The 13,725-nt window shown below is 31.6% G+C and overlaps 2 protein-coding genes across 2 annotated transcripts; both read right to left on the bottom strand.

The window, feature by feature from the left end:
• Positions 1-222: 222 nt before the first annotated feature.
• On the bottom strand, positions 223-1,473 carry LOC122610830. The gene is made up of 2 exons (XM_043783787.1): positions 1,315-1,473; positions 223-1,170 (listed from the first exon to the last, which is right to left on the bottom strand). Exons 1-2 carry the CDS (start codon positions 1,471-1,473, stop codon positions 223-225), a joined length of 1,107 nt encoding a protein of 368 aa, XP_043639722.1.
• Positions 1,474-10,231: 8,758 nt separating this feature from the next.
• On the bottom strand, positions 10,232-12,887 carry LOC122578097 (homeobox-leucine zipper protein ATHB-13-like). The gene is made up of 3 exons (XM_043749974.1): positions 12,542-12,887; positions 11,910-12,313; positions 10,232-10,893 (listed from the first exon to the last, which is right to left on the bottom strand). The coding sequence occupies exons 1-3, from the start codon at positions 12,675-12,677 to the stop codon at positions 10,492-10,494; spliced, it is 942 nt and encodes a 313-aa protein (XP_043605909.1). The 5' UTR covers positions 12,678-12,887; the 3' UTR covers positions 10,232-10,491.
• Positions 12,888-13,725: the final 838 nt, after the last annotated feature.

The raw sequence follows: 13,725 nt of genomic DNA, 5'->3' as shown, positions 1-13,725 counted from the left end.
TCCAACACTGGACACGGAGTTTACGATATTATCAATATTAGATTTTCATACACTTAAGTCATAAAAGCTTATAATTTTGAAGATATGAGGTTCTAAGTGTTATACTTTGCAAGTTGTAGTACAATAATCATATGTTCGTTACTGTCATTATTAGCTGAGACATATCGATTAAATTGTTCGTCGTATTCATTCCACAAGGCACATGTTATAATAATTTATATATTATATAACTTTTTGAAACCATGCTCGGTTCAAATTTGGACACGTGTTGCGGTAATGGTTATGACTACCGCACTCATAGCACGTTCCACGGTTATTTATCGGGTTAACAGCATTCACCGGAGCCACCTGCTTGACTCCCACTCGACAGTCCCTAGCAAGGTGTCCAAATCGGTTGCAGTTTGTACACAAACGGCAAGGTGAATTTTGGAAATGATGGAATTGACATTTTGTACACTTTGGAGCAGAACCCGTATATCCGATCTTAGTCGCATCCGTTGCCATCAACCCCGTTGCCATTTTTGCCTTCTTGTTATTTCCATCAGTATTCTTTGACCCACTTGTCTCAGTACCATCCTTCCTTTTCTCATTAACCTTAGACAATGACCCATTTCTCACCATTTCATCCGTTAAAGATCCTGCTTTCTGAATAGCACTTTGAATCGTGGTTGGCTCAGTTGCTGACACAAGCCCACGAATTTGGGGAACAAGACCATAGATGTACCTCTGGATCCTATTTGATTCAGGTCTAACTAGATGAGGTACTAGTTTGGCAAGCTCATAAAACCGATCAGTGTAAGCGGCATGTTTGGCTCCTACCATTGAATGATTCCAAAATTCATTTTCCAACTTCTGCATTTCATTTTTCGGACAGAATTCTTCCAGTAGTAATTCCTTAAACTCGTCCCATGTCATCCCCACAGCTGCTACTCTACCCCTAGCTTGTATCTCAGTGTTCCACCATGTCAATGCTTTATTAGTCAGTGAAGCTGCGGCATACTTCACCTTTTGATTCTCTGCACAGTTGCTAATATCCATGACAGCTTCCATTTTCTCTATCCATCTAGTGGCTGCCAATGCTCCTCCCTTGCCATCAAAATCTGGTGGTTTACAATATTGAAACTCCCTATAGGTGCATCCATTATTATTGCCTCCAATGATGTTGTTATTCTGATTACCATCATTGTTATTTTCATTATTGTTATTATTGTTCTCATTATTGTTATTGTTGTTCTCATTGTTGTTATTGTTATTCTCATTATTGTTATTATTATTAGGGTTATTGTTGTTTGCATTAAGAACAGCAGCGGTCACTTGAGTAACAATAGTAGGAATAGCGGCAGCTATTTGCTGAGTGATCATGTTTGCAATATCCGGATTGCCACCATCACCTTCTCCATCATTAACCCCATTATTTCCACCACGACCACCACCTCTACCTCCACGTCCTCCATTTCTTCCTCCTCTATTCATTTTCTACACAAAGAGAAAGGATTTATAAGTACTTGATGAAGACTTTCAATGAATAACTACTACTCATGGCAAAATTCTTACACCTTGTCCAATTTGTTAATTGTGTTGAGTTTGATCAGCAAACTTGGTCATATAAGCGCATGTGTGTTGTGATGTATTTGTAATCACGTTGCGCACCGTAATTACAACTACATCCCACCACACATGTTTTTATCGTCCAAATTCACATGTCACAAATTCAGCACATCCTTCATAAATAATTGCCACAAAACACATAGATCCATATACCAAGCACGACATTTCGATTAATCAATCAATCTAAAAAAATTTATAAATCCAAGAAATTTCCAAATTTGAAAGAAGGAATCCAAGACATAAGAATAAAATCCAAAACTAAGAAAGTAAGAAAAAAGAAGCTAATGCAAGTTCGATAGGATTCCTAGATAGTCCTTAAAGGCTAGCCCTCCCACGTGCAAGTGGCGTCATAAGGGGAGTTGGAGGAAATGGTGGGAGGATAAGGAGCTTGTTGTCGTGCTGGTCCGATCCGGCTCTCTTGAGAGCTTACTGAGCTAGTAGGACTATAGCTTCTGTTGTCCTTTATCGTAGCCTTCATTGTCTTTCCCTTATGAACGCTTTCGGGTCTGCCTTAGAATCATAGTCCGGTTCTTCCTCCGGCTCGCTGTCAGAATCGATGATTATAACTGTCTTGGAGTAGTAGTTAGGATCTTCTGACGGTTCGCTTTCAGAGGAAACTCTAGGCTTCTGAGATGGTTCTTGAGCGGGGGTTTCCTTGTTAACTGCGGCGTCCCTTTTAAGTTGTCGACGGATGATTATGTCCCTCCATGCGGAACTCTTACGGGCTGTTTTCTTTGTACGTGCCATGACTAAGTAAAACTAGCTACGTTAAAATTACAGGCTGAAACTTTGCACTAATCTAAGCACATAAGGCTTCATCATAATTAACAATTAAACGCAAATATAAGGCTCACATAACTAGTGCTATCTAATGAAAGTACTCACACATATACGATGCACAAATAGTTCCTATAATGTACACTATATGAGGGTACTTAGGTTATAGTCTAGGCCAAACCACCTAATTCTCTATAACCACGGCTCTGATACCAATCTGTCACACCCCACCTTAGACGGAATCGTAGGATATGACTAAAAGATATAGCAATGACACATGGACTTTATAATAGAGTCATACTAAATGAAATTCAAATAAATGTAAATTCCATAAACGGAAAGTCTAGGCAACACGCCTCAAATAGCAAAGAAGTAATAATTGCAAATAGCGTTCAATGTTTCACATGCAATCTAGGAGTCCATGAAGGATCTCTTTATTGGTCTTCCTAAAGTCCATAAGCTCAATCTTCTTAAACATTGTTATTACCTGAAAATGAATGCTCGAAAATGTCAACATAATGTTGGTGAGTTCGTAGGTTTAAAGGAATACAAATGAGTTTGCTGTGCATGATATATCAAGTTTTGGACAATAGCGTAAATATAAACATGTAGTAGCATACTAAATAATGATCAATGCCATCATAGTTATCCAACAACAAAATCCTCATCACTCCTGCCAACAACTCAATCATGCTTTAAATACCAACAACTACCAGCTGGAGTATAAAGTTGGTCGATAGTTTTCCAATAGTCTTCAATAGATATCAAAAGACATCTATTGCATCAAAGAAATCAATACAAGCAAGCTAGCATACACAATTTCATAATTACATGTATTTGTCCATGAAAACAAACAAGTTTTGGCATAGCTAGTAAAGAAATGAAAAGTGTTTTGAGCATCATTTTCCCCCAAAGAAATAATATAAAAAGGGGCCACGAAACTCACCTCAACAAGCAAGTAGTTATGCAAATCCAACAAGGTCGCTAGAATCTACACAACATATAAATATGAACATGTTACAATTATGGACATGGTCAAGAACCGTCCATTGTAACCCGTATTTGATGAAATACACATATGGCTATTTTCAAAATATTCACAACTGATTTGTCATATATTATTAAGTTACAAGTCACATAACTTAATATATAATATTTGTTTTACTGATTTAAGATTAAATTCTACAAGTTCATATTAACTGAAATTTTTGGTAAATTTATCTATTTTTTATTAGGATGAAACGAATGATTCAAGATTCCAAATCTTAACTACTGTTACCTTAGAGTGTTATATACTTACATGAATTTTTACATAATTTATTTGGCACGTTAACTATTTTTAAAAATTCAATGATTACAGACTAGTCAGAAAAATCACTGTTCGCACACAGAAAAGTTTTATAAAAGTTAAGGGCCTTCGAAGATTCAAAAAAATCCAATTTTTTTACTGTACAATCTTAACATCTCAAAAAAATTTCTGGAGAAAAATAATTGTCCAGTTCATAAAATCGACCAAGATATGACTATTTGAAGTCGACCAAAATCTGTTCGGAAAACTCAGCTTTGCGCAGTTTTGTTATAAAATTCGTTTGACAACCTTAAACTTCATATTTTGACACGAAACTGCTTCCACCAGAAAGTAGACTTCCTGAACTTAATTTTAGACACCAAAAACGTGACTTAACCATCTCCCATGACCAAGATACGACCTTTCAAAGTTAACAAAACGAATCTGTCCAGATTCTGAAATAACCCAAACTTACTGTTTTAAAGACTACTACAACTAATATTTATATATAAACTTTCAAATCTTTCCAACACCTAATTAAATCTGTTATTATGATTTTCATGCCTTCATAATTGGATTTCTTTTATTACATTAATTATTATGCTTCATTAAATACTTAAACTTTTAACATTAATATGATTTATACTTCAAGCTTTTGATTTAACCCTAAAAAAAACCCTTTCATTCATTATTATAAATTTGCCATAATATATATTCATCAAATAGGTTACTTATAAATAAAAATTAATAAATAAAAAAAATATGCTTATATATATATATAATAATTAAAAAGACTAATATATATGAAAAGAGAAGACAAGTGATTTTACCCCAAGATTGATGATCTTCTTCTTAGATACCTTGAAAAGAAGAATAGAATATAATCTTTAAGAATTTTATTATTAATTGTAATTTAAATCAAGATTCAATAGAATTATAATTAAACTTACCAAAGTTTGCTTTGACAATGAGATGATTAATAATAAAAAAAATATATTTTATGTTGTGATGTTTGTTTGTTGATCGGCAAAAGAGAAGCAAAATCAAAAAGGGTTTTGGTTTTTTTTTATTATTTAGGGTATAGTTATTATATATATATATATATATATATGGAGATAAGTGTTTTAGTTAGTTTATGATTAGACTTAATGTATCATAAGAATTCTAATGGAATTAAAATTCCTTGCTCACCATTAAATTGTTGTAATATATATATGACTAAAATTTTTTACTAAACATATGATATTTTACTATTACTATTACCATCTTACTACTTATACTAATTATATATTACTTTTATAATTATTGATTTCGTTCACCACTAAATAGCGTATACTAATTTATCAATGTCTAGAAATAAATATGACTAACAATTACAAGTCTAGAAATTACGGGGATAGTTATAGTCATCTACGTTTAGGAAGATCAAATATCTCAATCCTAAACTATTGAAATTCAAGTAATAGAAATCCCATATTGGAAATGATCACCACATTTCTATGCTTGTTATACTATATAGGCATATTGACTAGTCAAGAAATTTGGAATGTAAGTTAGAGACTATAATAAATTACCAGTTTTGGTGACAGATGTCACATATATATATATATATCTAGAGTTAGAATTGTGTTTATATTAAATATTAAACTAAATATAATATTTATAGTTTATAAAAATCTATTCTTATATTTGTTAATAAGTCATTAGATTTTGAAATATTTTTCTAGACAATATTAATATATTGAGATTCTTTTTAACTAATTAAATGATTCTAAATTTAAAAAATTTTCTCTGAGTTGATGGCTAAAATAAATATAAATTAAATATTCAGGGCTAAAAAGTGTAAGTTATTGATGAAAAACAAAAAGTGTAAATTAATAAGACTTTTTCTACAAAATAATAGAAATACTAATATAATAATATATTTGGATAATTATCATTATGATTTTTAATTTAAAGTTAATCTAAATGATGACATAAGTGAAAGTCAATTTGATGAAATTGTGCGATTTGATTGGTTAATAAGTAATTAGTTCAACTCTCTATAGTATATATTAAGATTATGGTTTAAAATTTAATTTACTACTATTTTGAGTAATATTAAATTGATCTATATATCAAAACTTTGAGTTTTACAATTTTACATGTTTTGTTCTTTTATGTGTCATGATAAAACTTCAAAAAAAGATAATAGTACAATTACTTTCAAAAATCTTAATATATTTACCCTAAATTTAATTTATTTTTAATTAATTAATTTTATATTTATATGATAGAACGTACTATTAAGATATATATATTAGATATTTTTTTAGTAAATATACATTAACTATTATTTTATTGGATATATATTAGCTAATTAAATTAAAACTGATGGCTAAAAAGTGTAAATTTGTGATAGAAAACAAAAGGTGTAAATTACAGTCAAAATTGAAAACAAAAGCCAACTTTAAAAAATCAAAAGTTGTGATTAGCCGATAAATTATTAAAACAATTGTGCTTTAGTATAATAAAAATTAAAATTAAAATCAAGATTAAGATAGAATAAGATAAGATTAAAATTAATACAATATACCTGTTTCTCAAATTATAAATGTTTCTCAAGTCCAAGTTTCTAAACTCTACCACGCGACATGAGGGGTGAGCAACCATAAGTTTTTAGGAGAAGTTTATTGGGAAGTGATATGCATTGTACAATTGTACACTGTGCTATAAAATATATACGGTTGATGACTAATATGTGATGTAAATATATCACTTCCAAATTTATTTGTAGATCCGTGCTTAAAAACGAGGTGGGATTTCACATATTTTTCCAAAATATTACTAGTACATATTTGTTGTAAAAAATGAAGTCTTTCACGTTGTATTTACAAATCACGTGTTATAAATATATTTACAAATTTTAACAAGTTCCAAGTATTAAACATTATTTATTAAAGAAAGTATTTTATACAAAATATTGAAGAAGAAATGGGTGTGTCCAATACTAGATCCAGCATTTTGGTGCGTACACTGAAAACACCTAGCTAGCTTAATATTGTAGAGATAGACTCAATTCTTGATATGAAAAACGTACAACTAAGAACCAAATTCATGGATTGGCTTAAGAAGGAAGTTTTGAGTATTAATCCAAACACCTACCAATTCCTTTAATTAAAGGATAATTCGGCCAAATGTCAGAATTAGTTTCCAACTGATGGATATATGTCAATCGGGGACATAACACACCACAAACACATAAGTGAACAAGGTTTGAACAGTGGGACCGATGTTCGGCCCATTTGAGCATAGGAACAGATGGCAAAATGCAAAAAACGACCAAAATCCAAGCCATCATCAATTTGTGAACAATGACAGAGCGAAGACTAGCTAGTTTGGTCGACTTATTTCCCCCAACTTCATAGATTGCAAACGAACTATGTTTTTCATCACGTTTTCATTTTTATTAATGTTTTATACTTTTATTGGAGGAATTTCGTGCTTTCAGTTTGCCAATTTTTGCAAGATAAATAAAGGATCAACATATGGCATACCCCAGGGTGTGTAATGAAACAAAAAGTACCATAGGGATATGCAATGATACGAGAGGAGCGAAACTTAATAATATGGCATACCCCAAGGGTATGTAATGAAAATTTTCTTCTTATTACATTATATATATGTTTGTGTGTGAGCACAAGTATAATACAATATTAATTAGATTTAGAAATTGAAGTAAAAATCGAAGGCCAGCTCATCCCAGTTTAGGAGAGGGAAATTACATCACTCACTGCGTAGGATGGGGGCTACAAGGTCACAGTGTGTAGAATAGGGCTAACAAGGGGTGAAGTGAGAACGACCACAACTTCTGTTAATATATGCACCAAAATGTTTAAAACGAAATGATAATATATAAAATGTAGAAAATTACCTAAAATATTAATGTCAAAACTCCTGCTACCAACACCCTTTGAGCCTAACCTATGCATTAACTTGCATTTAAAAAAAGTGTATATTCTAATATGCTGAATTTTTATTCACCATTTATATCCCAACCAAGTTTTTTTGGTATCTAGACCACACCTATTATTTGCAGCGATAGTCGCTGCAAATAGTGTGGGCCCCTGTCTGTAATGGTAAATCTGGAAAAAAATAGCGGACGCTTGTTAGTAATCACTGCAAATAGTCTGGTTTAATTATCAAAAAAGTGATCGGGATACCAGCCGTTCTTTTATTTTGGAGGTAATATATATGATACGGTGGAAAAGAGTTGATGAAAAGCTATAACATACATAAAGTGACAAAAGAAAAAAAGTGATGGGGCACAAAAACTAAAGGAGTGTGATGATGGCCAATGACCCAATTTTCTTGACAAAAATGGCAGGATAAAAGTTTGCCAAATGTTCCCTTCAAGAAAGTGACCATTTCCAACTCTTGCTTTTCTTCTACACTTTCCATCTCTTTGTCATCTTTCTACCTTGGAATGTGTGTTTGATACCCTTTGTTTCCTCTCTCACACACAAATCCTTTTACACACATTTGTCCAATTGCTAGATTTCTTTTCATCATTATCAACATTTATCCTATGTGTAATAACTTCACTGGGATAAGTGGGCAAAGATCGAGACTTAAGTATAATCATTTGTCTTACTGAAAAAATATAACCAAATTTCTTAGAAGTGTAATCACAAATTTTTACACCACAAATTTTTATTAGTTTACCATAAATTTTTATTAATCTATCACAAATTTTAAAAATGTATAATTAAAATAACACACAATAAAAGTATATAATGCGAAATGATGTCAATAGAGTTGGTGACCAATTGGTAAGGTCTTTGACCTTGAGACAATCCACATGGGTTCGAGTCTCACTTCTCACATTTATGAGGGTGGATAAAAAAGGGTTTTTTTTTCGAGGATCCTGGTTTCCAAACATACGTGTTATTTAGCAGTAGGAGTAGAATAAAAAATGTTAAAAAAAAAAATATATAATGCGAAATGATGGTGAATTTATTAAAAGTTGTGATACGATTATCAATTCTTATAATCATTACTCATTTCGTCCCATATTAAATATCCAATTTTGACTTGTCAATTCTTCTGTTTGTAATTTTGACCATAAATATCTTTATTTGTGTAATATAATACTTGATAAAAGTTATATCAATGAAAATTACATTGAAAACTTAATCTGTTCATATAATTTATATATGAAGTTTTATATGATATAGACAAATATTTTCACAGTTAAAATTTAAAGTATTAGACTTGACAAGTCAAAATTAGACATTTAATATGTGACGGAGGGAGTACATAATATACTCTTAAAGATAACAATATTATCTTTCATTTAATATTTGTAATATATATAATATTAAACAATTAAGGATTCGAAGAGAAAACACATGATGCAAGAAATGAGATCGAAGAGAAATGTGTGTTGCATTTCAGAAGTTTTGTGTCATCTACAACCTAATGAAAGATGAGGAGAGATTGAGCTAAGAGACCTTGACACCGTGAATCGTGATTGGAGTTGTATGAAGCTAAAACGGGACAAGCTTTAACATCTTCAGGTTGGGACGAAGAAAACGTTCAAGGGATGCGAATGATGGTTTTTATCAGACCTACCACTGGATCTTGCTAATGATGAAGACGATCGATGGTTAGGAAGACCCTTTACACGCCGACCAATATAAAAGCCAACGCAATTCAAGTATGGGGGCTTCGAGTTCATCTACTTCATTGGGCTCGTAATATTTGTCAAACACTTTCCGAGCAAGTAGTGATGTGGAAAATTGGACTCGTATAGTCGTATGTCGACTTTGTGAGAAAAAGACACCAATATGCTATTTTGTTGTACTTATTTTCATTTATTGTATTGTTATTTTAATTATCCTATCAACTACTTTTTTATTTACTATTTTATGTTTTTAGAGTATTTTATCTTGTTAAAAATGTAATGTTTATTTTACTTTAATAATAAATCATCTAGGTGTGTTCTTTTTAGAACTGACAATATATTTTAATCTATATTATCCTATCAATATGTTTGTTATGTTCTTACTAAAAAAACTAATTATATAGGCTATATATTTTAATCTAAAATTAAGAATATTGTAGGAAGTAATTATCATTACAGAAGTGATCGATGTGGTTGCTGGGTAATATATAAACACTCTCGTGGATGTGGTAAAGTTTGTAAATGGTTGTTTGGTGGTGTTAACGTGACACTAAGGGCGTGTTTGGTTCACAGAATATTTATGAAAGAAAATGAAATCTTTTGAAGGAATTGGAATTTGAAGGAATGAAATTTGACGGAATGTTTTTGATTTTTTGAAAATTCAAATGACGGAAGGAATCAAATTCCTTCCTCTATCCCCAAGGAATGGAGATTCCATCAAATAATGGAATAATGTTTACATTCCTACGAAATGAAATTCCTCCTTCTTTGAACAACCAAACGCACTAAGGAATGAAATTGAATTCTAATTTCATCAGATTCTATCAAATTCTGTGAAACCAACGCGACCTAATATGCTAGCTGATTACCTTGGTTTAATTAACATAGAGGTATAGAATGAATATGATGAATGACCTTTTATTTCTTTGAATACAAACATGCACTAATTTGAATATAAATTAATAATACCTTTTTGTTCTAATTTTTACTCTATAAATTTAAGTACCAAAAACAAGAATTCAAAGCCTGGAGAACAAACAGATTGATCGATCTCCATCTTTAATATAATCATCAAACCAAAGCTAGCCTAGAATGAAGGCAAATTTGGAGAACCATTTTTGATTTTCCCCTTTTTTGTAATTTAATGATTTCATCAATTAAATTGTGGTTGTTCCAACCATGGCCAAAACCCCGATTGATCTTCCATACCAACAAACATGTTGCTAAAACATTCTTCCTTGATGGCAGTTGATTGATCGAGTTTTTGGCAATGGAGTTGATGTTCTGTTGCTCTTGATGACGAGTTGTGAAAAAGCTGATAAGCCACATTATTGGTAGTGTTAGGCCTATCGATATTCGATGATGGAAACAGATTAGGGATGGGCTGCTGTTGGTTTTGATGGTGTGATGATAGAGAGCTATCCGTGGCCGGCGTTCTTGAGATGTCTAGCTTGATTTCCGAGCTGTTTTCACTTCTGTTGCTAGAAGATCCTTCTGTTTCTTTAACGTTGAGGTTGATTAGTTCTGTTGACTCCTTATTTTTAAGTGCCATTATCTGCAAACAATTTTAACTTGATGGTCACTTAAATAATCATTAACAAACTAAACTGTATATATTAGGGGCATATCGATCAAGTTTTCAACAATCTCATTGTAGCAATTTTTTTGGCATCTTTCCAACCTTTCTAAATGCATCACTTGGATCGTTATGGGCAATGAGCGATTGTATTTTCCATTAATTATTCTAATACGGTGTAAATGTTTTTTTTTTTTGAAATGTTTGAATTACTCGTGAATTGAATTGAGAGATCTAGCATACGTTAACCGGGTTTGCACTTGTGATCCACCTCACAAAATAGATCCCCAATTTACACTCTTCGATGAAAAACCTTTATCATTAAGAAATCCAGGAAAAAAAACTCACATAAAGCCCACAATAAGTGAAAATTAGATTCCTATGCCCACCCCATTTAATTTGGTTATCCTAAAACATGTTAATCAATTAAAGTTTCAACATATATTAAATAATTACTATACTTATTTTATCATTTTAAATTATTATAACTTTATATCAACGGTATGGACATACATGGCTATTAGATAAAAGTAATGTCTCAAAGTTGTCCTAACTATATAGTCAAGGCACCGGACAAATTTACTATATATGGATGAGGAGGAAAAGATAGTGGGATGTAAAAGGTATATATGTGGTATTATAACGATTTTAGATAGACAAATCATTTTTAGCTGATCTTTTATCCATGGTTCTTGTGGTATTAGTGATAACCTATCAACCTATAGGTTCTAGTTTCATGTGGTATTAGTGATAATTAAATACGTGAGGAATTTTGTAAATCAATTCTAGCTAAATGGTCATGATAACTGTTATGAAAATTTTGTGCCCAACAAACCATGTATATATGATAAGTGGTCGGTCATAACTTTTTAATTTGTGATCACCTAAAATTTGTAAGTTATCAGTCTTTGCAGGTAGCTAGGCAGCTAGCTAGATACGGCATCAAAGTGAGTGAAAAAGGCCAGCAATGATTGATAATAACAAGTAATAATTACCTCAGCATGCAGTTTATGATTTTGAGATTGAAGGGAATCATTCTCAGCCTTAACAGCATCAAACTGTCTCTTAAGGGCATCATAGTCTTTTTCTAATTGTTTAGTCTTCCATCTAGCCCTTCTATTTTGAAACCAAATTGCAATCTGTCTCGGTTGTAGCCCAAGTGCTCTTGCTAGCTGCATTTTCCTTTCAGGTTCAAGCTTATTCCCCAACTCAAAGTTCCTCTCAAGTGTCTTTACTTGTTCCATATTTAACCTTCTCTTTTTTTCTCCTGCCAAAAGCTGTGATCCATCATCTGATAATTCATCCTCTCCATTCATGTTATTTCCTTCTTGATCACATCCATCCATGTTGTTCATACCCGAAAAAGACATGGATCTTTTCCCCAAGAAAGATGCAACACCTGCATGTATGTCACAAATTAATTTAACTTCAATTAATTAAGTATGTTATCTAATCAAAATTTTCAAACTTTTGTTTCTTTAATTCCATATATAGACTATATTTGAGGGAGAAAAGACGTAGACAGTCGTACTTTTACACAAAGGGAGAAAGAAACATGCAAACTAAAACATAATGCATCATGATCTTTAAGAGAGAGGAGAGGATGTAAGTAGCTAGGCTAAGTTACCACTAAAATCTTGGGTGGTAGTGCAAGCTGGTTGAAGAAGTGGAGAAAGAGAAGTAGTAGTGGCATGATGGTCATCTTCTTGGGAGGATTGTAACATGAAATTATTGGAGAAAAAGGCCATCCCAGTGCAAGTCATCAGCTATTTAAGCTACTACATACATACACCTTTGATTAATTATATGACCTGTGTCAACATTTCAATAATTCATTGTTGTGGCCTCATCATCATCATGTTTTAATTAGAGGGAGAAATATAAAGAAAGTTCTAGAGAGATATTAAGAGGGAGGGTAGAGAGGGAGGGAGATGTGAAGGGGATATTGTGCTAAAAGAAAGTATAATGGAGAGACTATATATGACTCACACCTTTAGGAAAATGATAAATAATAAGCAACAATATATATATGTTACTATCAAATATCACCCCATATATACATATGTATATATATATTCTACAATAAACAAGATATAATGCTGAGGTGTTAACATCTTTTTTGTCACTTAACAATTATCGTTTTAAAAATATCATATCGATCAATTCGTTCATTCTAGTCTAAAAGATTTTTAATTTTATTTTTCTAACCTGTAAACTAATTAATAGAAGGCAATAAACCAATATTTCCATACATAAAAGGGGATTTCCTCAAGTTATCTAGCTAGATGTTAAGACAATTTTGACTTTTATGTGAAAATCAAGAGCCAAAATTCAATTATAATTTTTGAATTTTGACCTTTAATTTTCATTATCAATAAAAAAACGTGTTATGTTTGTAAAGTCTTTTGGAATTACTTACTTATTCTGATTAGTATATTAGTGCAAGTTGTAAATTTTATACTATACGCGCGCTATCAGGATCATTTCTGATCTAATTTGATGTCTAAGACATGGCATGTGTAATATGTTTAAAAATTAATCAATGACGAGGTTAGTTAATATATACTCCTGGAAAATACTTAGGTGAATTAATATAATATAATAAAGAAAAATGGGGAGCAAATATATATATATATATAGGCTACTATACATGATTGGATCCTATGCCAGATGATCGATCGATAGATCATGGGTACAGTTTAATTATGTCTTTTTTTTTCTTTTTTTTTTTTCCTTCATGTGGTATAGTTGGTATACCATTTGATATTAAATAAAAGATCAAGTTATGTATATCGACTGGACCATGAAAAC

This window comes from Erigeron canadensis, chromosome 8 (assembly GCF_010389155.1).
Source record: "Erigeron canadensis isolate Cc75 chromosome 8, C_canadensis_v1, whole genome shotgun sequence".
NCBI classification, from domain to species: Eukaryota; Viridiplantae; Streptophyta; class Magnoliopsida; order Asterales; family Asteraceae; genus Erigeron; species Erigeron canadensis.
The sequence above is the reverse complement of the archived record's forward strand: the minus strand, read 5'-3'. Positions and strand labels throughout refer to the sequence as shown.